General features: G+C 38.3%; 2 protein-coding genes across 2 annotated transcripts; one reads left to right on the forward strand and one right to left on the reverse strand.

Annotated features, from left to right (window-relative positions):
• Positions 1 to 1,064: 1,064 nt before the first annotated feature.
• On the reverse strand, positions 1,065 to 10,970 carry LOC140742381 (uncharacterized). Its single transcript, XM_073073307.1, has 7 exons — positions 10,831 to 10,970; positions 7,913 to 8,328; positions 6,844 to 6,939; positions 5,991 to 6,470; positions 4,869 to 5,078; positions 2,424 to 3,832; positions 1,065 to 1,864 (listed from the first exon to the last, which is right to left on the reverse strand). Exons 2-7 carry the CDS (start codon positions 8,194 to 8,196, stop codon positions 1,554 to 1,556), a joined length of 2,790 nt encoding a protein of 929 aa, XP_072929408.1. The 5' UTR covers positions 8,197 to 8,328; positions 10,831 to 10,970; the 3' UTR covers positions 1,065 to 1,553.
• A 461-nt stretch (positions 10,971 to 11,431) lies between these two features.
• Positions 11,432 to 20,566, forward strand: Tango10 (transport and golgi organization 10). Its single transcript, XM_073073309.1, has 14 exons — positions 11,432 to 11,603; positions 12,476 to 12,616; positions 13,300 to 13,397; positions 13,710 to 13,791; positions 14,111 to 14,230; positions 14,533 to 14,669; positions 15,717 to 15,833; positions 16,287 to 16,399; positions 17,114 to 17,388; positions 17,872 to 17,988; positions 18,341 to 18,429; positions 18,959 to 19,042; positions 19,273 to 19,354; positions 20,237 to 20,566. The coding sequence occupies exons 1-14, from the start codon at positions 11,526 to 11,528 to the stop codon at positions 20,291 to 20,293; spliced, it is 1,590 nt and encodes a 529-aa protein (XP_072929410.1). The 5' UTR covers positions 11,432 to 11,525; the 3' UTR covers positions 20,294 to 20,566.
• Positions 20,567 to 23,673: the final 3,107 nt, after the last annotated feature.

Raw genomic sequence — 23,673 nt, forward strand, 5'->3', positions numbered from 1 at the left:
ATATATTTAAACATTTTTTGTCCAGAATATTGTAATTGTAGGATAAATGTGAATCATAAAATAATATATGAAGAATTACGTCATTTTTCTGTAATTGTTTGTAACCGTAAAATTGATACGGAGAGAACAGAATATATGCTAAAATCTCAAATAATACCCTCTCCCTCCTCGCCCCTCGCTACCGGCGGTGGTTCACAAATCAAGCATAAACGAAACGCAATTAAAAGTGCCGCAAAATGATACCAAATATTTACAAAAAAAAAGCTTTTGTTCACCAAACGCCTTACTTCTAATACCTTTGGAAATTATCGAAAATTATTTTTAATCTGTTTCCGCGGCTTTCCAGGCGATGGACATTGCCAATTTGTTGTATGCAAGAGTGTGTATAAATAGTATATTAAAAATCTCTGTACTCTACTAAATACTGGAATCTGTTTATAAAATGGCATTTATTATTAAATATTATTACAAAACTCTATATATGTGTATAATAATTATATCAGACTTATGTTGTGTCAAATTGGCAACATCATCCTGAGAGCCCGAGGAGTCTGTCATTGGATTGCATGTACAATTCTGCGGCGCTAACCTCCGAACCAACTCCAACTAAACAGCCTTGGTCTTCAACGAAAAGTATAATAAGACAAAGCGTTCACTCCCGCCTTTCATGCAAGTAATTCATACACACAGACCACGTAGTGCGAATAGACTCCTGATCGCCGAAAAGTTAAGCTGCAAAATTTACATCAGTCATATACATCATATGTCTTGAGTGGCAGTGTTCGATTGCATTGGCACATTTTACATTAATTTTTCAGTAAAATTAATTCAATGTTACACAATATGTTGTTATTTTTTATCGATTGAATAGTATATCATTCTTATTGGAGATTACAAGTGTCACCAGAATCTATGAGTTAAAATGGAATAGTGCAGTCAAATTTATTTCAATCCAATTCTAGATTAACTCATCAAGTTACTGGAATAATGTGAACGGATCATCAAATTTCTAACTTTATAATACATATCATATTAAAAAGTATTAAAAATATAAAAAAGTATTTTTGTATTGTAATAAGTGTGTAAAGATCTGGTGACAAATTTGTATGTGAATTGGATGAAAATTGTACGAAGTCTATTTGCCTGTATGGTCTGCGTTCATACACATATTATACATAACTATTTTTATGAGACGACACGAAATACGTACCGTATTTTACATTAAGTGTAAGCAAATATAAACCTTAACTAAATGAGGTAGTATTATTATGAAATATATGATTATAACATTATTTGTCTAATGTTTGGTGGGATATATGTTATAAATGTATATTATATCAACATTAAAATAGACCCTATGGATAAATTGAGGTACATAATCGTTTCTGCTTGAGGTAGCTGTGCGGATCGGCCGAATGGTCCCGACGACGGGCGCTCCACACTCGTAACCAACAATGCAAACATTCGCCAAATATTGCGGGCAGTCGCCGAGAGCATTCGGGCCATAACAACATGTAGATACAAAATATGACTACTAACTATGTAAAAAATCTTCAAAATATATCAGTGTTCATCATGGATAACCTGTTGGCGTCGGTTTCGTAGCCGTAGGGGTACTCGTCGTAGAGCTTCGTGATGATGGGCGGCTCCCACTTGGGCAGGTCGGGGGCGGGGCGGGCGGCGGCGGCCAGCTGGCAGGTGTCGTCGCGGATGGTGAGCAGCGGGTCGATGTGCGGCAGCATGTGGTCGTCGAGGTCGAGGAAGCCGGGCGCGTCGAAGCCGGCGCTGAACTCCGGACCGTACTCGCACGGGAACGCCGCGCCCGGCGGCGGCACCGTCGCCGCTAGCGGCTCTTGGGGCATCACTGAAATGTTACGATATGTATTGATTATACAATTATATTGTTACGACATGTATACATTTCTTACAGAAATAAGCAGTGCCTTTGTACATTCTTTATATGTGTTTTTTTCCTTGTATCTATGTTGTGAGTGCATAAATAATAAATAATTTCTTTTTATCAAGGAATCAGTTTTCAATTTGTCCTTAATCATTACATTCCAAAATTTGATCCTTACAAGCGACACTATCTGATGCGGGAATAATACAGATTGCACAATTTTTCCAAAGTGAAATTGTACGATTCCCAGCTAAGGAGAAAGATTTTAGAGAACTAATTATGTAATTTTAATTTTTATTAAAGGCTGTAACTTCGATCAGCATTTTCACTAGGTACTTGTAGTTTCTGATTTAGCCCTGAAGACCCATTTGAAAGATTCACCCTGCTTAAGTGAACTCCATGCACCACCTTCTAATAACATTTTATTATAAAAAATATCTAGTCTCAGCAATAGATAATTTTACTTAAATTAACTTTTGAGTAACTACTTTTTTATTATAAATATTTATGTGGATCAACTTACCAGAAACAAACATCGAATTATTCTCTGGCATTTCCGCGATGTATTCAAGTATGTCCACAGGGTTGACTGTTTCCTCGTTATTTCCATGATACAAGTCTTTTCCGACCACAACATTTTCCTCGTTATTTCCATTGAATAGATCCCTTCCAATCGCAGTGCCTTCCCCACTGTTCACGTTGAACAAATCTCCATTAATTTGAGTGTTTTCGACGCTATTCCCATTACATATTTCACTACAAATTGCAGCGTTTTCCCCACTGTTTCCATTGAACAAATGACTTGCAATAGAATTATTTTCCCCGTTATTTCCATTGAACAAGTGAGTTTCAATCTGATTGTTTTCCGCGCTATTTCCATTGAACAAGTGAGCTTCAATTGGATTGTTTTCCGCGCTGTTTCCATTAAACAAGTGAGTTTCAATCGGATTGTTTTCCACATTATTTCCATTAAACAAGTGAGTTTCAATCGGATTGTTTTCCGCGCTATTTCCATTAAACAAGTGAGTTTCAATCTGATTGTTTTCCGCGCTATTTGCATTGAACAAATGATTTCCCATCGGGACGTTCCCCGCATTATTTTCATTAAACAAATCTTTTCCAACTGGAATCGATAAAATGTTTTCAACTTCGATATTACCAACGTTCGTTTCACTGAATATGTAAGTTTCGAGCTTGACGTTCGCGAAATCTATGCTAGCGTTAGCATGGTCGATATCTCCCAGACAATCTGCATTTTCTGAATGATTCACAATGTTTGCGACTGTGCCCGCGTTACAATCTTGACCGTCTACTGATATTTGGTCATCTGTATTCAAAATCGTATCATCTGTTATATCAGTAGACATTTCATCATCTTCATCCACAACTGTTTCCATTGCAGAGCCTTCCTCATCGAGACTCTCCGTGCGATCGGCTAAAGGATTTTTGAGGTTCACATTCTCTTCTGTGTGCATCCTACGAACATGTTTCCGCCAATTCGGATAGCTTGCGAATGTCTTCACGCAGACGGGACACTTGTACGGCTTGGAGCCGGTGTGCGTGTTCAGATGTTCTTCCAGCATGTGTGGCTTCGAGAAAGTCTTGTTGCAGTACTTGCAAGAATGATTCTTAGCGATCGAATGAGTCTTCATGTGCTCGGCGAGACGTCGCTTGGCAGTGTAGAGCTTCCCGCACACCTTGCAGAGGTGCAGAACGGTTTCGAAATGTTCCGACACGTGCTTCATTATGAGGTACTTGTCCCTGTAATTTCGTTTGCAGACGGGACAGTAGAAAATCTTCTTCCTGTGCAACTCCATGTGGTGCTCGCAAGCGGCCAGGGTCGTGAAGGCGAGCTTGCACTGGTTGCAGTAGTGCCTGATCGTTATGTCGTGTGACTGCTGGTGAAGGATGAGTTCCTTTGGAGTGTCAAAACTGTAAATGCAAACAATTTGAGTATTGGACAGGTGTTAACTAGTGTGTACAGTTTGTGTGTTTTTCCGAAAACGTATTCAGTATGTTTGTAGGAAATTTTCATAGATGCATGTCTGAGGCAAAAAATACCCAAGTCCACAGCTTTTGCACGACCACCTGGGGAGCTACTTACTTCAGGTCCCGGCCGCGTGAAGCCGTGCCTGCTACGCAGGTGCTGCTCCTGCCAGCAGCCCACGACTTACTAAGGATACGATTTAGAGAAGGTCGCAGACACGCGAGCTATTGATGAGAGGTCACAGCTGCGATGGGGACATCTAGGATCCATGAGAAGTCACAGGTAGGCCGCTATTCACACGATGTCACAAATGTGGTTGAACACATGGGGGCTATTCACGCGAGGTCACAGTTGTGGTAGGGACACCTCCGTAGGTGTCCCGTGACTATTCATACGATGGCAGGACTGTGAATGTGATACAACTTACGCGCGATGTCCCAGCGGTGGTAAGAACTCCTGAGGAGCTACTCGCGTGAGGTCACAGCTGTGGTATGACTAGAGAGCTACTCACGCAAGGTCACAGCTGCGGTAGGGACCTATGGAGCTATTCATGCCAGGTCACAGATGTAGTGGGGACCCCTGCAGGTCTACTCACGCGAGATCACAGCCGCGTCGAGGACACGGCAGCCGCGTGAAGCCATGAACATCACGCAGGTGCTCTCGCCAGCGGCCCGCGCAGCCAAAGCGGTGGTCACACACGGTGCACGCGAACGGCTTGACATTGGTGACGGCCCCTTTCTGGTACTCCACAATGTGGGAAAGCCTTAGGGGGCTATTTACGCGAGGTCATAGTAGTGCTCGGAACAGCTAGGTAGATATATACACCAGGTCACGGCTGTGGTAGGGACACCTGAGTAGCTATGTACGCGAGATCACAACTATGCTAGGCACGCCTAGGGGGCTATTCACGAGAAGTCACAGCTATGGTGGGGACGCCTAGGGATATCAAACGCGCGATGTCACAGCTGTGTAGCTACTCACGCGAGGTCACAGCCGCGTCGAGGACACGGCAGCCGCGTGAACCCATGAACATCCCGCAGGTGCTCCCGCCAGCGGCCCGCGCAGCCAAAGCGGTGGTCACACACGGTGCACGCGAACGGCTTGCCGTTGGTGGCGCCCGCCTGCTGGCACGCCACCATGTGTGTCGCCAGCAGCGACGCCCGCGTGAACGACTTCTGGCAGATGTTGCACCTGGAAATATTCGTCACATGAATATTAACATCAAAATTATTTCTGTCGCAATAAGTTAACAATATCTGAAAGTAGTAGAACTCTTTGTCGTTCGACTCCGGCGGCACCATCGCTACACCTATTTCTGCCTCATAACAGCAGTGTTAAGCACTGCTGTGTTCCAGTTTGAAGGGTGTGGTAAGGGAGACATACTTTTCCGAGGCGTACCTTAGTCCTCAGGGGTAGCAGCGCATCTGCGGCTGACTTCAGGTAGGAATATCCAATCCTATCTGGGGTTGCTTACAGATGTCCATGGGCGGCACTAGCCACTTACTATCAGGTGGACTGCATGCTCGTCTGCTACTCCCATATTATAAAAAAAAAACTATCTCTAAAAAAGATTTGGAGATATCCTTTTAAATGTATAAGGTTCTGCTTTTACATAACTATAATAATAGACATATTCAAATAAACACTGTGTGCTCATTTATTGTGATTCAAACGAGCACCAACTGACTATTATCAACTACGATTATATACTACGACCATCATTAGCAAGTAATTTAACTTTATCACTTTTAAGTATGTAAAATATAATATTTTCTATCTATCTATTTATATATTCCTTCAGACAGATCATAAGCTCCCATAATTGATATAATTAAAGCAGTTGGTTAGTTCTTGATTATTAGTTACAGTAGTCACTAAGCAACATCCACTTACTTAGTAGATGTGCCTAACTCTAAATATATTGATTATCTAGAATAAGTACGAAGTAAGGTTTCGCTAATCCCAGAATAAATAATAAATATTAAAACCTCCAGAAAATTCGCGAAACACTCCACCAAAAAAAATACCTTGCCACGCCAGTGACTCCACGCGTTCATACTGATATTATCATATTGTAATACATAAACCCAAAAATAGACTCACTCATATCTATTCCTCACAGAGTGATTGTAGCAGTGGTTGTAGAACACCGAATACTTCTCAAAGGTCTTCCCGCACACGACGCACATGTACACAATGTCCTCGTCCCCATGCTCGCACGAGAAGTGAGCGTCAAACTCCACTCTGTTCTTCAGCACTGTGGAGCACAGTTCACAGAATATACCACCGAGATGTTCGATAAAGGTTTCCTCTGATGTTTTAGTTATTTCTTTCTCAACGACTTCTTCATCAGTATGGTTGTCGCCAAAGTGCTGCCTCATGTGGTCACCGGCGTTCGCCTTGTCGGAGATGCTCTCGTTGCAAACTGGGCAAGAGTAGAGAAACTGCAAGTGCAGCTCAACATGTTCCTTGCACTCATCCACTGTGTCTATGTCAATTTTGCAAGTTTTGCACTTGTATGGGGGCTTGTCCGAATCGCTGTGAATGATTTGATGCAACAGCATTTCTTTTCTATTGGGGAACCTGCAAAGATATTATAATGTGGTTAAACATGGTCATCAAGTTATTACTATTCCACTAGTTTCAAAGTGGGACTGGTTTAGACAGACTTAACACTCCCTTGAGAATTTTTAAAGAACTCTCAGGCATGGAGGTTTCCTCATGACTTCATGACATGACTGACATGACATGATATTCTTCACCTTTCAGACAATTGTTAAAATTTATTTTAAATACGCCGAAAACTAAAAATGTGAGGTTGAATCCTTCTGTGGCTGACCCGTGTCCAATGCAATCTAGTTCTAACTACACATCTTACACATTTCTTATATTTCACAAAAAAGGAGAAAAGGCTTCACATAACAATAATTAAAATATAAAATTAAGCAATACATACTCTTTGCTGCACGAAGGGCATTTAAATTTATGCACAATGTTGATGTGCTCGTTGAGAACAGCAAGTTTTGAAAATTGTTTCGAGCAGTGCTCACATCTGAAAACAATATGTCATGTATTCATACATGAGTGGATGAATCATGAATGAATACATGAGATTTAATTGCATGTAACATTATTTTAAGATATGTAATTGTTTGTTATTGTTAAGTTCTATTGAAGTGTAAAATAAAGAATATTCTATCTGTCTATCTAACGTTGAGAAAAGCTGTACTGTAATCAGAAACAGGTGTAATAAGAATTACAGTAGATACTGCTAACTAAAATTGGCATAAGTAACATGAATATAATTAATCCTTTTATATACATAATATGATAATATGATGACAGGTACTAATAAATTGTCTTTTAAATTTTGAATAACTGTTTATTTATTAAAATAAAAAGTAATTCAAAACTTGTATACACATTACCATTTGTTGGGAAACCATATGTGATATGACAGTCAACATAGTTGTTCGTTGAGTAGGACATAATTGTGTGTAGTTCCGGGACCAGAATAGGGCTACGGTATCCCCTGCCTGTCGTAAGAGGCGACTAAAAGGGGCTTTCGGGGTTACGGGCGGCAAGAGTGGGAGCTCGAACCGCCCGGCTAGCGACCCCGGGAAGGACGACGGTATGTGTGGTCGCATTCCGTCGTATACACCAGACGGTGTGGTGACACAAAGTCACCTGGGCGGAGCCCGACGGGGCAGTGCGCTGAGAGGACTCCGGTCGCGTTCCTTTGGAGATCCCGGAGTCCTCTACGCAGCGCCGAGGACGGCCACCGGGGGGGGTTTTAGTGCGGTAAAAGTCCCACATAACCCCGTGTCGCTCCCACGGCACCGGGTACCTTTTGAAGGTTTCCCCCTCGAAAAGAAAAAAAAAAAAAAAAAAAAAAAAAAAAAAAGGACAAACAAAAGGTGCATTACGAAAACAACAAAAACCCTTGAAAATTTCAACAATATCATTATATAACTGTAAGTATTTCGACAGTAAAAAAATAAAAGCATCAAATAAGTTTTACTCACTTGAATCTGTCTTTAATCACATGATTAGTGTAACAATGGCCACGGAAGCTCGGATAGCCAGCAATCTCCTTGTAACAAATGTTGCATGTGTATATGATTTCCTTGACGTTGGGGTGGCTTGTGTAGTGAGTGTCGTAGTCTTTCTTCGTTGCAAACGTCAACAGGCAGATGTTGCAACGAATGCCACCCACTAGATCGATTGTTGTCTGCTTCGGGATATATATCAACATGGACTCCTTCGAGCTCTGCATATTATTGGGGGGTAGACTGATGATTGAAGCCATGCTGCCTGTCTCTAAGTGCAGTCCATTTATTTCATATTCCTGTCAGTGTGTCAAATGGACCCCCAGGCCGCGGCTATTGCAAACATTTTCAAATGTTGATTGTTACTACATGGTTTGGGTGGTGTTTTGGGCCTAGAAGGGAATTGTGATATTTCTTACAAAGATTGTAATGTTTTTTCATTTATAAATTAGAAAAATTAACATGATTTAAACAGACATTAACAGTAACACAAATAAATTCAGCTACTATTTTCCTGTTTTATGGTTCCCTATCCTAAGGGTAAAAGCGGGGCCCTATTAGACCTCTACTGTATGTTTTTCTGTCTCGGGGCTCTATCTTACCTTACCTCTGCTCTGAACCATAACGCATAAAACTTGATTTTTTTACAGAGAGCTTGTACTTTTAGAACTTGTACTAAAAATAAAAATTTGGTCAAATGACACTCTCCGTGTGCGATTTCAACCCAAACTTTGCAAATTATTTATATCTTGTCATATGTAATATAGTTTTTAATATTTTTATATTTTTCACATGAATCATAAGGAACACAGAGGGAGTTGTAGCACTAAAAAATAAAGACTATCCAATGAACATGAACCACAGCTTAGTTAAACAGTTAGCATCTCTATATATTTAACACCATTTACACTTTGAGATCATACTTGTATTTTGAATGGGTACACTATTTGCAACAGAACAATACTTTATTTTCTATTCACCAATAAATAATAATTCATTATTTACAAAATAAGACAATTACAAACAACAAAAATATTGTCATAATAGAAATAGATTTTTAGAAACAGAGGCTCATTAGTATCATAGTTTATCACATAAAAAAAATCAATACTGGATCCCAATAGAAATAAATTAAAAGTAAACACAAGTAGAAAACAGGGTTCAGAAACTTCTTATTCAAAATTGAATGGAATAGAATAGAATCTTGAGCAAGTAATCGAAAATAGGGTTGCCTCTCATTTACTGCTTTTAAAGCAAGTCATATAAATATAACTTTCCTTGAATTGATTCTGATTTCTTGCAATTTTTGCTTTTTATGCAAGTTTCATACAAATTATATATACTGAACCAATTTTAAAAAATCTTTCACCATTCGTAAGCTACATTATCTACGAATAACATAGGCTATATTTTACTTAAATATATTTGATAAATAGATTTTGAGGCGGTACAAAGTTTGCTGGGTCAGCTAGTAAAGTATATAATTTATTATTACAAGTTTGAAATAACAAAGTCAACATAGACTCCATATTTTAACTAGAAAGGCAAAAAGTCTAACATGAAATGGTACTTTGCATGTTAGCATTTTAGCCTTTCCAGTGACAATATAGTACAAGCGTACTACCTTAACTGAATAACAGACCTATACACCATACGCTTTCTACACTACACTCACAGCCCCACACTAGGATTCCCTGTATCGTGGATGCCATGGACACACACAAAGACAAATACACAAACACCCAGACCCAGAAAAAGAAACCTAAATTCATCATTTAGATTTCTGTCCGGCCGGGGATCGAACCCGGGACCCTCTGCGCGTCAGACCGGTATAGTGACCGCAACGCCACACGGGTCGTCAAACTATATGTTGCCACTTCTGAGAACTGAGATAGTGACCTCATATGTAAACCAATCGTCGTTTACACCTTTCAATCAAAACAAATACAAACAGGTGGTGATGGGTACCATCATAGATTAGTAAAGATACTTTGCCGCCTTGAAATTGAATGAAGCCACATATGGCTTATTATTAGTAAGTTCTTTTTTTTAATTCTTGACAAATAAAAACATTTTTAGCGAAAATTTACGAATAATGAATACTGCGTAATTTAAATAAAAAATTATTATTTCAAATATTTTAGGAACATTTTAGCACGGAGACGTGGCAAAACTTTTTTTACGCAACTATTTCAATTTTCAAAACTGGGTACATTTTCTTGTTAGGAGTGAGTAATCTTTACTTATCTATGGGTACCATCAATTGAACAACACTATCCTACCAAATTTGTTATTGCAAAGTGTAATTGCAGGAAACTAATGATTTGATTTTGTAAGATATAAAATAAATATTTGGAAAAACACTTCATTATAATAAATAAAAGAGCACACAAATATTATATATTTAATTGGCAAATTTATAACAGGAAGTGGCAATTTTTTTTCATATTTCATGATTATAAATCACGACATAGATAAGAAAATAAAAATATAACTACATTGCGAATATATGTTACGCCATCCAGGTTAAAGTGTATCAGAAAAGAAATGAATTAATTCCGTCTATTACAGTTTATCTACTGTGTGAACTCGGTAAGAAAAAAAAACTATGAATTAATGACCCTGGCGGCATACAAAAATCCTTTGCTCAAATCGAGATTTTAAGACGCGCACGGCCTTGGAGCAAAATCACAAAAGAATAAACTCGGCGACAAAAAGATAATTTATACAACAACGAAGCGGAAATATAATATCTTAATTTAGAAATCATCGATATAATGGCAACTACATATTATCTATTTAGATATAAAAAACAATCAAGTCATCGATAAAATAGACGAGCGAGTCCCACAAGCTATCCTAATGATTAGATCGAAACTTGTATAAATACTTACAATATCGGTAAAAAACTTATTGATTGGCATCGGACGGAAGTCCCACGTTACATTTTACATCACAACAGCCGAAATAAAAGATAAACTTTAAAAAAATGTAACGCCGGACGACAAACAACGCCAAGAAAACGTGTGTACATTTGACAGCTGTATGAGTAGGTAGCTACAAAAAATCGATAGAGCGTTTGGATACATGAAATAATTTTCCTTAAATAATTATAAACATTAAATTAAATGTTATTAATAACTTCATAAAAAATATTGATAATCAGTTCTTTTAGTAGATTTCAAATGTATGATTATGATATATAGATATATATGATTTGTGATCATATGTATATAAACTATGTATTGAACGTAAAATTACTTGTAAAATTCGCTTTTTCCTTGCGGGTATAAACATTTCCTATATAAGTTTCCTATATTCTTCGGTAGAATCCTCAATGCTGATAGTTCTTTATTGTTTCTTATACCTTTGTACATAACTATTTATATACTAATTTATTATATTTCCAAATGGAAGAATGGGGAAGAATATCTTCAGACATACTACATTGGAAATAAAAGACCAAATCTGTCATATCTGATTGTCAAAGTCAACCTGTCAGCGTCATTCGTCATCCAATTCGATTCGAAGTTGAAAAATGATATTAAAGTATTATTATACAAAAAGATGTAAATAAATTCACGCGACAATGAGTTACGCGGAAGACCTGTCGACGGCGTCGTCGAGCCAGAAGACCAAAGATGAAGGAGCTGATGAGAGTCTGGAGGTAAATCTCTGATCATCAAAATGTTTACCATCTGCAATAAATTTTGCAAGCGCGCTCAAGGATTTTCCGCGTATGTAACTTATAAAAAAAAATATTGTGTTTTTAAGGAATTGGACCGTAATATATTATAATACAAAACTTGTTAAATATTTTGGGTAATGTCCATACGTATTGGGTTTATAATAATATCCTAGGTAGACATACCTAAATCTGCCTTGTAATAGAATTTTAGCTTCAGTAAGGTTCTGGTGTATAGGGTATGATAAGGTAGTCACATTATCATTGCAACTTAGCCCTCACTAATATCCAAATAATATAGACTCATGGTCATGGACTCATGGGTCTTAAATCTAGTTTATAGCTATGAATAGTATATACACACATATGCATGATCCCCACTTACAATCCAATTTCATATAAAATTAAATGCAGACATTTGTTGTTTTGGCAATAGACCCTTGTCATCCCACCACCCTCACTTTGAGAGCTGTGTCCCTCAGTAGGACAGTTATAGGTTGACAAAGACCCTTCTGATATAAACATAGATTAGTAAAGATTCTTCGCCGCCCTGAAATTGAATGAAGCCCCAAACGGCTTATTAGTAAGTTCGTTTTTTTAATTCTTGACAAATAAAAACATTTTTAGAGAAAATTTACGAACAAATAACTAATACTGCATAATTTACATAATGAATAAATAATTATTTCAAATATTTTAGTGACATTTTAGCACGGAGACGTGGCAAAACTTTTTTAGACAACTATTTCAATTCTCAAAACTTTCTTGTTAGGAGTGAGTAATCTTTACTAATCTATGGCTATAAACAACACAACAAAATATTTTATGACAAAATACTATGTGTTGTCTTGTAGGTGGATAATTCAAAGAGTGTGCTGCTCAAGATAGCTACCCTGTACGCAGAGCAGCTGATGAGTGACCTCACCTTGGAGGTGGCTGGAGTGGGCTATCCGGCGCACAGGCTGATACTATGTGCGAGTAGCGAAGTCTTCCAGGTTTGTATCTCATATAACCTTGGCTTATATCAAAGCTACTTTTGACTTAGTTAATATACATATATCACTAGTAGATAAATATTTTTATTCTATATACTTTTAATCATAAATGTGACAAAACAACAAATTATTAGCTAGTTAGGAAAATGGCCTGAAAATCATTATTCTATTAAGAAATGGTAATATTAAAATTATCTTTCTTATAAGGTAACTATTATTATAAATTATTTAAACTGGAATATATAGGAGCATAGAATTTCGACTGGTAAGTTATCAGCAACACACCAGTTTCTAGCATGAAGCAACAACAACAACAACAACAACAACAAATAATCTTTATTTGCACACCACAACACTAGGAGCATAAAATAATACATAAGCTGTTCTTACAGTTTTGGTGGATGGGTGTGAATATCAGCTGACTACATATGAGTCAAATTTCTTTCTTTGCTGGCCTATAAGGGGAGATTCTGACCTCATAAACCCCTATATATATGGGCCTTGTAGGTATGAATACTGTCTTGGTGAGGCACATTTACAAATGCTCAGGACTGTAGTGAAAAGTAATTACTAAATGTTTATTTAATACAAGTTCTAACACATAAACGGAACACATAGTCCTCATCTAGAACTACTCAATAGTGATTTTTGTTTTTCATGTATCTTGTTATCTAATCAATTAGATAATGCTCATGAACCGTGAGTGGAGCGAGTGGCGGGAGAGCCGCATAGTGTTGCAAGAAACGCCCATAGCTGCTTCAGTCTTCCCACATTTTTTAAAGTAAGTTTAATTACAAAATACAAATATTATTAATCTATCTTTATGCCATTAAATAAAGGTCTCTTATCAACCAATAAGATCAAGTATACTTTCTATCAAAAATATGATATTTTTGCATATTCAAAGTAGAAAGTAGTTATTAAGATAATTGTCAAATCTAAACTCATACCATTTAGTTAGTCAGTATAAAATCAGTTTAATTTTATGATACTGTATAACTTTAAGATTCATTGTTATTCTATAGTGTAGTAATTGTTGTAAAATAAATTAGTTTTTTTAATGATAATAATGATTTTTAAATATTTTTCTCAGATACTTCTACACAGGCCAAATCAAGATATCCCATCAGACGGTGCTCCCAGTGTTGTCACTTGCTGACAAATACAATGTGAAGGTTTGTCATTACTGTACTTGCACACTTCATAATATATCAGGCATTTCAATTTAGTCCTTAGAGGTAACAGCGCATCTATGGTCTATTTCAGGTAGGAATCTATAATTTAGAATTGATTACCAATGTTCACAGAGTGCAGTAGCCACTTATCATCAGGTGGACTGCATGCATGAAAATCATGTATTCCTATAGGCGGATTTGTACTCATTTATTTATAGCTCGTTTATTCGTAGCTCCTTCGCACATCTATAGTAGAAGACTCTTGTATCACTTTCCACTTCTAACTGCATAAAACAATTAATTATCGACCTGTTTCCAGGACCTGGTGACGTTGTGCCTGGAGTACATGTCGGAGCACATCGCGCAGGCGGCCAAGCGCGGCTACCTCATCTCCTGGATGCAGTACACTATGGCATGCGGGCACGACGACGTTGCTAAGGTACTTTCTGCTGCAATACTCTCAATTTATCTGTGCTGCTATGTGTGTTAATATTTGTCTCAAAATAATTTTGACAAATTTGTTTACAACGCAAGTAAGAAAAAGTAATAATCAACCGAACAAGCTGATACATCATAATTGTATGAATTTTTTAATAAAGAATGTTATCCAAAATGACAACTTTTGTGCATGTTTCTTCCCCACACATTACAGAAATTGAGTGAGAGGTGGACTGAGATACAGCCATTTTGAATGTCATATATTTTGATGTTTCACAATTCTCTTGTCTTTTGGCTTGGCAGGCGTGCCAGAACTTCGTGAAGTGGAACGTGGAGTGGGTGTGGTCAGACGGCGAGCTGGCGGAGCTGGAGGGCGACTCGCTGCTGCTGCTGCTGCAGCAGAGCGACCTCGTGCTGCACAACGAGATGAGCCTCTACCAGTCAGTTGACACACCACTCGCCTGTCCTTACCATGAGTTTTCAAAATATCCCACAATATTACGTTACATTTACTCAATCCATTATTCTGTTCCGTTTGCTTCAGTAGACTGCGTAAACGTAACATTAAGTAAGTGCTTAAGTGACGATGACCTTTTTGTCTCCCTCACGTATTCGCCAAAAGAGAAACAAAACATAAAGCGCCATTTTGTCAATTTAGACACTTAATGTTTTTTTTTTTTTTTTTTTTTTTATAATATAAGAGTAGCAGACGAGCATGCAGTCCACCTGATGGTAAGTGGCTACTGCCGCCCATGGACATCTGTAATCAACCCCAGATAGGATTAGATATTCCTACCTGAGGTCGGCCACAGATGCGCCGCTACCCCTGAGGACTAAGCTGGAACACCTCGGAAAAGTCTGTCTCCCTTACCACACCCTTCAAACCGGAACACAGCAGCGCTTAACACTGCTGTTATTAGGTAGAAATAGGTGTGGCGGTGGTGCCGCCGGAGTCGAACCACAAAGGGTTCTACCACCTTTATAAATGTTACGTTACTGACACTATAGTTCTGACACAATCCGCTAGGGGCGCTGATTGGAAATTGTATGGGCAAATACGTAAACAAATACCAAAACAGTCATATTTGTCAAAACGTATAAACTCATGGTAAGGGTACTGTTCAATATAGACAAGCTTATGGCTAGTGACATAGTAGTGTAGTATGTAGAAGTGGAACATGGAGTGGGTGTGGTCGGACAGCGAGCTGGCGGAGCTGGGAACGACTCGCTGCACAACGAGATGAGCCTCTACCAGTCAGTTGACAGTTGCCAATTAATAATTAACAAAGATCTTCGATTCCGGTTCAATTCCCGGTCAGACGGATCTGGATGATACATTTCGATTCCTGTTTCTGGGTTTAGGTGTTTGTGTATTTGGCTATGTGTGCGCCTATAGCACCCACGATACAGGAAAACTTAGTGTGGGGCTGTGAGTGTAGAAAGCGTCTATCGTTCTATAAATGTACCGCCATATAATTTTTCCACAGTTTCGTGGTCCGTTGGCTGGACAAGCAACGCGAGAGGCTCAACACTAGCGACCTCAGCGAAGCCGAAAAGAAGTCACACTTAGATTCCTTAGTTGTCGCCGTGTTCTCGCATGTAAGGTAGGAAAATAAAAAAAAGAACAGCTGTGTTTCACGATGTCACCTGCGACATTATTCATCATCATCAACCCATTACTATCCCACGGATGGGCAGAGGTCTCCTTTTAGAATGGGAAGGATTAGCCCATAGTCTACTGTGTTGGCCAAGTGCGTGTCGGTAGACTTTACATACCTTTGAACATTTTTTTTAAAGATCTTTTAGGCATGCAGGTTTCCTCACAATATTTCCCTTAACTGTTAAAGTAAGTGATAGTTAATTTGCAATACGCACATAATTTTGAAAAATCAAAGGCGCGTCCTGGGATTCAAACCTTGGACCTCTTGATCAAGACACTGTTATTCAACTTTCTACCACTTGACTATCACTGTGTTGTAACTAACTAATAAAACAAATTTTAGAACTCGCGTGAGCCTACATAAAATTTCATTTCATGTCTTGTTATATGATTGTAGGTTCCCAATGATGTGCCCGAACCAATTAGCCAAGTTGTTGCTGTGTCCTTTGACGCAGGAGCACAAGGAGTTTTTCATGGATCGCATGGCTATCGCTATGAGCTATCAATCTGGTGAGTATGTATTCTCAATTTTTTGATAACAATGTAAATGTTTCAGAATGTATTTACTTAACGAAAAGAAAACTATAAATTCCACATATTTTGAAATGATAATTAAAAAAATGTGAGCCGTCACGGGACGCCTGGCAGATGTGAAACATCGACATTATTTTGTAAAAGTAATATGCAGAAAAGAACATATTGTGATAGGAACTAAATATGTCATAATGATAAAATAAAATATTACGATTTTTGCGCATGGCGACGCGTCGCCACACCGTACACACTACTACATATAGACTGTATATATATACCATCGTATAGCGTGAGCCACGGCATGAGCCACGGCATGCGTCGCCACGCCAGAAATCGGTTTTACATGCGGCTATAGATGTTTCACATCAAAATAATTTTTAATTATTATATTTCAATAAGAAATAAACTGTCATTTAAAACTTTTTAAAATAAGCTTTTTAGTAACACTAACATTTATTGTTCTTGGTATGCTTTTCTCCTTTAAAACCCATATCATAATTTTACCAGAACATACATACATGCATACATACATTGATTGCAATTTAAATAGAAGCTTGTAAAAATTGCCATTGAACAATATTTATGTAGCGAACATTGTCGATTTATCGATCTCTGCAACTGGGTCAAAATATCCCCAAAAATTAATAAAAAACCATTTCTCGTTACATAATATACGTTTTAACCGTGCAGGTCAATACGAGCGAATATCGGAGGTGCAGCAAACCGAAGCCGGGCGCTTGCTGTTCACGCCGCGCCTGTACACCGAGGACACGTGGGGCGGAGTACTCGCTGTGGACAACTTCCACTCGCTGCCCTGCTACCACACACGGACCTTCATCTTCTCCACACGACCTTCCATGGCTGATGTGGCCCAGGATAAGCTTATTGAGTGGACAGTTGATCTGTATCCCAAGGGTGTGTGGTTCAGGAAGAGTATGATGATCGTCTGGGCGGGGACCTATGATGTGAGTAGTTTTTACACCGAAGACAGTTGATTTTTTTTTAAACTCCCACTTGACCAACTCCATATATAGCAGAGGTGTCACATGAAGCAAATCACACATGCATCACACCTGAGAACTAAGATGTCTGCATCATACGTAAGTCTGGCAGCATCAACATCCTACGACACGCAAGAAATTCTTCACCCTAGAAACCCTTCCAGTTGGCCCATATGTCACCTTGAAAAATTGAACCTGTATACCCTATAAAAATATCTTTAAGCAGTGGGGTGTATTATTTATAATTTATGTTTCTATTGAATACACCACAGAAATATAATAATAAAAGTAACATACAAATATAAAACAATACAATAGGCGGCCTTATCGCTAATCTTCCAGGCAACCCTAAGGTGAGGAGTAAAAGTAAGGATGAGATAAAAATAGGTAGGGTGCCTTCTTAAGTGCCTATATAAGTTAATAAGATACGCTTTTATTTGTCTGTAGGTGCCAGAAGCGGTGCTGCGTACGGTGCGGCTGTCCATCACGTGCCAGACGTGTCCGCAGTACTCCGTCAACTGGCTCGGGGAGCCCGACACGCTCGGCCCCGAGGTCCGGGTCAAAGTGAGTTCAATCAATTTTGAAGTTATACTTCAGACTTTGGGGAAAAAGGTGGATTTTGTACAAGGTAAGTAAGGATTGGGGGGGGGGGGGGTTTGTATGGGTCGGCCCGCCCCGGACCCCCGAACCTGATGGCCCCCAAATACAGTTACTAAAATGAGTGAAATGTGTATAAATAAGCGAACAAAAAGTCTCCGAAATCATTTCTAATTTTGTAAAATATTTCGAATTACATATGAATTTACATATTATATGAAATAGAAATATAGGAAAATTTATCCTTCAATATACAAACTGCGTACGACCAAAACACATTTATATGGTATATTTTTGTATGTTAAAAATTATATTTCAGATTGGCATTCTCGTGTGGGGAGTGCAGAAGGGCGTTGAACATGTGGTCTCCGTGGTTGAGAGGGTACATCGGTTCTCTGGACAAAGCAGGTAATGTTTTAAGAACCTGTGAGGTGGCCTGTATAAAAATATATAAGGAACAGTTTTGATTTCTAAGCATTTCCGAATTTTATAGCTTATATTATTAGAAAGAGTTGAAATTTAACAATTACAAAAAAATAACGTAAATTAACGTAAGTAACGTAAATGCGTCACGTCTATAAGCATATGTCTTTTTTCTTTTTTTTTTTAATAAGCATTTTGGAGCATAAAGTCTCCACCCTTCTGGGAGTGGTGAGGGAGACATACTTTTTCGAGGTGTTCCAGCTTAGTCCTCAGGGGTAGCAGCGCATCTGTGGCCGACCTCAGGTAGGAATATCTATTCCTATCTGGGCTTGATTACAGATGTCCATGGGCGGCAGTAGCCATTTACCATCAGGTGAACTGCATGCTCGTCTGTTACTCCTATATTATAAAAAAAAAAATAGTTACAGACGTGTGGGACGTTGAATAACTGTGATTTAAGATATTATAGTATTTTTATTGGTCGTTAATTAATCTATGGTTTTTGTGTTGCCAGGGTACTAAACATTGATGGTGCGCTGGACTTCGACGAGCTGAACACCCCGCTGTACTCGCCCGCCGCCGCGCACACCAAGCAGGGGTACGTAGGGGTACAACGGCACTTAGATTGTAAATTTGGATTTATAAAAGCAAAATTTAAAAAAAATCACGACCCAGCAGTCGAACGGAAGTATTATTAATTATTATAGTAACAAAAAATCGGATCTCTTAATAATAAAATTACTTCGACAATTAGAAAATAATTAAATATTATTCCACGTTTGCTACCTCAAAAAGAATAAATTTCTTACGTCCATTTTGTTATTTTAGGAGTCGCTGTCCGAAGTGTACGGATGCGTGTGAAGCGCCGGAGCCTAAACACTTGCTGGGCAAGCATCGCGACCAGCTTAGGGTGAGTTGTAATGTATTTCTATTTTCATTTCAGTCCCACTATCGGACATCGGTCTTTCCTCCTCATCATCATCATCATCAACCCATTATTGTCCCACTGCTGGGCACTGGTCTCCTCTCAGAATGAGAAGGATTAGGCATAGTCCACCGCGCTGGCCAAGTGCGTATTGGTAGACTTCACATACCTTTGAGATTTTTATTTATAAATCTCTCAGGTATGCAGGTTTCCTCACGATGTTTTTCTTCACCGTTTTAGCAAGTGATAATTAATTTCTAATACGCGTGCCTGGGATTTGAACCTCGGACCCCTCGATCGAAAGATAGAGTTTCTTAACCATTAGGCTATCACTGCTATCTTCCTCAAAAGTGATGATATGGAGTATACAGCATCATACTGATTCAATACGGATTTGTGGAGGTAGGTAGGGGTCGGTATAATTAATGAATTATGAATTGTAGCATTTGACCCTACGCCTCCACCAAACCTTAAGTTGTACTTACTAAAACTTAACTCGGGCCTGTTAATGTGTAACCAATTTAACAGTAGTCATCTGAAAAATTACCAGAGATTTTATATCTAAGGTCTGACGTACCAAAACCCTTAACGTATGCGATCCAAGAAAACAAATATATATTTTAATATGAGAATAACTTCGACATAGATCATATCGCAGCTAACACAGCGTTCTTTAACCTGGATTTGGTTAGTCACTATTATAAAATAATAATAATAGTCAAAATAAAAATAACCACAAGTCTACAACAGTGATTATTTAGAACAATAAAATTTCTACAAATACTATGCAAATCTACCACCTTAATCTTATAAATAATATTAGTACTAATAAATGTATGATTCGTAAATTTATACATCTACTTCCAGATACAAGTAGTGATAATGCCTCTAACGGACTACTGCCACGTGGGCGCGCTGCCCTGACCGCCGCCCGCGCCGAACTAGCGGGTTCCACGAATATTGCCGCGGCCACACGCTCGCCAAACATCTACAAGAAACAGGAGAGATGACATGTAGAAGAAGAGTCAAGTGAAACGATTGTAGCGGGTTTGGAGCGAGATTCTAAATCGAAATATGTTATTCAAAGTAGATTCTTTACTGATATTCTTTTTTAACGTCAATATAACACCAGCCATTCGGAAGTTCCACGAAACACGTGTGAAGAAGCGGCGAAAGAAACTCCATACACACATATTTTTCATAAAAATATACTCAATAATAACTTACGTTAATTAAACATGTAGAGCTAGACCTACTTTAGACCACACACTTTTTATCGGTCGAATTGTAGTTAAAAAACTAAAAACCACGTTAAAATCGCACAAGGAAAATGCTTATAAGAAGAAGAAACGATCCTGATAAGAATGGGACAAATTTATTTAAAATCATGTTACATTGTCATCGATTATTGATAATAGTCGAAATTTTGAAATAAAATGGGAAAAAATGGAATTTAAAGATTCCGTTACATACCCAGATACGTACATACGTACAGGTCAAACTAATGAGTTGTGGTTATAATATATTTGTGGTAAGTGTGAACGTGTGAACGGGGCATAGTTTCAGCGTGCAATACGTAAGCCAATGGGTGCTGTCCATCCCATCTTATATGGTTGTTGTCATGGGCGTAGCTATAGCTTTGTTAGGGGTCATTCAAGTATTACGTAAGCTCTTTTAGGGGGCGGGGGGGCCTTTGCTTTGCTTGATGACATGGGGGGTAGGGAGTCTAGATGATGATTACGTCATCGGTAGTTTGTTACTTGTTTACACGAATGGCAACCCTCACATTACTCTTTACTTGAAAGCGAAACGCATTTTTGGGGATTCCCGCAAATCATCATACGTTTAGGCATTTTTAAAATTACGAGTATAATTATATTAATATAAAAAAAAAATCCTTTAAATGAAAAATGTTTACGTAAGCATGGGGGAGGGGGTAAGAGCTTTTCTTACTTTTGCTGACAAGGGGGATGGGGGTTAAATAATTGTAATAAATCTGCTTACGTAATACTTGAACGGCCCCTTACGGGGTACGGGGTTCAAAAGCACTGAATTTGAGCGAGATCGTATGTCTCTAAATTTTTTTACATTGTGGAAACAAAAACTTAAAAAGTCGCTGAAAATCGACATAAAAAAAAGGTTATCCTGTTTGAAGATTTTATATTTTCTGACCTATGCCTGGAGGCTCCGAATCCCCTCTCCTTATTGCGCCCATGATTGTTGTCAATATATAAACTAACGTAGCTCGGCAGATATTCTGCTTGTATATATTTACATTTTTTTTTCGAAAGAATATGATTCAGTTTGGCGGATTTTATGTTTCTTGTTTATACTAAGGGGGCGTTCAAGTATTACGTAACGCAATTTTCTTGTAAAACGTTACGATGCGTTACAGGGGCGGGAGGGGGTCTTTCTTAATACACGTTACGTAACATTTTTTAATAAAAAAATAGAGAATTAAAAGTCCTAAATTGGCAACCCTTTTCATTTACGTTTTACGGGGAATCCCTTGAATGAGTGGGTTCAGCCGAACTAAGTCCTGAGTATTCTGAGTTAGACTAAGTATAGTACAGTATAGCAGTATATATGCTTAGACTATACTTAAACTAACTTAGAATACTCAGGACACCTAGTTCGGCTGAACACGCCCAAGGATAAAAACTATAACATAACTTTTTAGCGAGTTTAGGGTAAAAATTGACACTTGAGTGTTACGTAACGTTTAGAGAGGGGGAGGGGGGGGGGGTATAGAAAACGTTACGGTGCGTTACAAGGGGGGGAGGGGGGGTCAAAAATCTTCAAAAATTGCGTTACGTAATACTTGAACGGCCCCTAAGTGCATCTCCCTCACAAAATATCGGCATTTTGGATTATAATCTTTGTGGAAACGAGTTATACTTGTATGTGGAAAAGAGTTATACCTCTATGTATGTCATAAATTAGTAAAGATTACTCACTCCTAACAATAAAATGTACCCAGTTTTGACAATTGAAATAGTTGCGTAAAAAAGTTTTGCCATGTCTCCGTGCTAAAATGTCCCTAAAATATTTGAAATAGTTATTTATTTATTATGTAAATTTCCCAGTATTAGTTATTTATTCATAAATTTTCTTTAAAAATGTTTTTATTTGTCGAGAATTAAAAAAAAATAACTTACTAACAAGCCGTTTGTGGCTTCATTCAATTTCAAGGCGGCGAAGTATCTTTACTAATATATGATGTATGTGTGTATTATTAATTTATATGATTGAAGGAGCAAACGAGAGGCAGCTCAACTGACGCCGTCGCAATTAATCTTATTCAATTGTTACGAAAGATGTTCGAAATGTTTATGGCGAAGCGGTTTCCATACGGTTTCACGCGTAAAGGGTTCCGTATTCGATCCCTGGTCAGACAGAATATATAATGAATTTAGATTTACAATTAAGATATTTGTTTGGGTATCTGGGTGTTTGTGTATTTGTCTATGTGTGAGTGCATGACACCCACAACACAGAGAATCCTTGTGTGGAGCTGAGTGCAGTTTTTTGTAATTATTGCCTAGAAAGTTTTTGATTTGCAAAAATTGGTTAAGATTGGGGTTGGACTAACTAACTTTGGTTCGACTCCGGCGGCACCACCGCCACACCTATTTCTACCTAATAACAGCAGTGTTAGGCGCTGCTGTGTTCCGGTTTGAAGGGTGTGGTAAGGGAGACAGACTTTTCCGAGGCTTTCCAGCTTAGTCCTCAGGGGTAGCGGCGCATCTGAGGCCGACCTCAGGTAGGAATATCTAATCGTATCTGGGGTTACTTACAGATGTCCATGGGCGGCAGTAGCCACTTACCATCAGGTGGACTGCATGCTCGTCTGCTACTCTTATAATAAAAAAAAACTGATGGGTGTAAGTTGCCACTTCTGCAGATGCAGTTCAGCAACACACCGCTGTTGTGACGATTAACATTGGCCTGTTTGCTATTTATAAATTGAAAATATTTAAGTGTGTGATGGTTCATTTGTATGTGTGAAAAATTAAATTATGATGTTGCAAATGTCATTATATTACGGTGTTTAAATGTTTTTTATCTATGTCCTTAATGTGTCATATAATAATTATACCTTGTTTACTGTTTTGAGTTATACAAACAGCAACGTTTTTAATGTATTGTACTGGAGTAAATTTAATACAAAATATAGATAAGAGTTTGTATTATGATTCTATGAAACAACAGAGGTCGCCACTCCAAAGAATAATCAAAAGAGAAGTAAGCCCAGTTTTGGCAATGTACAATATAATAGTCCTTTCTGAATCTTGTCAAAGTTT

Source organism: Epargyreus clarus, unplaced genomic scaffold (genome assembly GCF_041222505.1).
Source record: "Epargyreus clarus isolate Ecla_fem2 unplaced genomic scaffold, WU_Ecla_fem_2.2 ptg000005l, whole genome shotgun sequence".
Taxonomy (NCBI): Eukaryota; Metazoa; Arthropoda; class Insecta; order Lepidoptera; family Hesperiidae; genus Epargyreus; species Epargyreus clarus.

Bases quoted from the DNA above. Each gene is read 5' to 3' on its own strand.
- LOC140742381 (XM_073073307.1), bottom strand. From the start codon at position 8,196: ATGGCTTCAATCATCAGTCTACCCCCCAATAATATGCAGAGCTCGAAG. The intron at 6,940-7,912 runs GTGAGTAAAACT...TATTGTTTTCAG, and splicing joins GTGATTAAAGACAGATTCAA to ATGTGAGCACTGCTCGAAAC. The intron at 3,833-4,868 runs GTGAGTAGCTAC...TTGCATTTACAG, and splicing joins CGACGCGGCTGTGACCTCGC to TTTTGACACTCCAAAGGAAC.
- Tango10 (XM_073073309.1), top strand. From the start codon at position 11,526: ATGAGTTACGCGGAAGACCTGTCGACGGCGTCGTCGAGCCAGAAGACC. The intron at 14,231-14,532 runs GTACTTTCTGCT...TTGGCTTGGCAG, and splicing joins GGCACGACGACGTTGCTAAG to GCGTGCCAGAACTTCGTGAA. The intron at 17,389-17,871 runs GTGAGTAGTTTT...ATTTGTCTGTAG, and splicing joins TCTGGGCGGGGACCTATGAT to GTGCCAGAAGCGGTGCTGCG.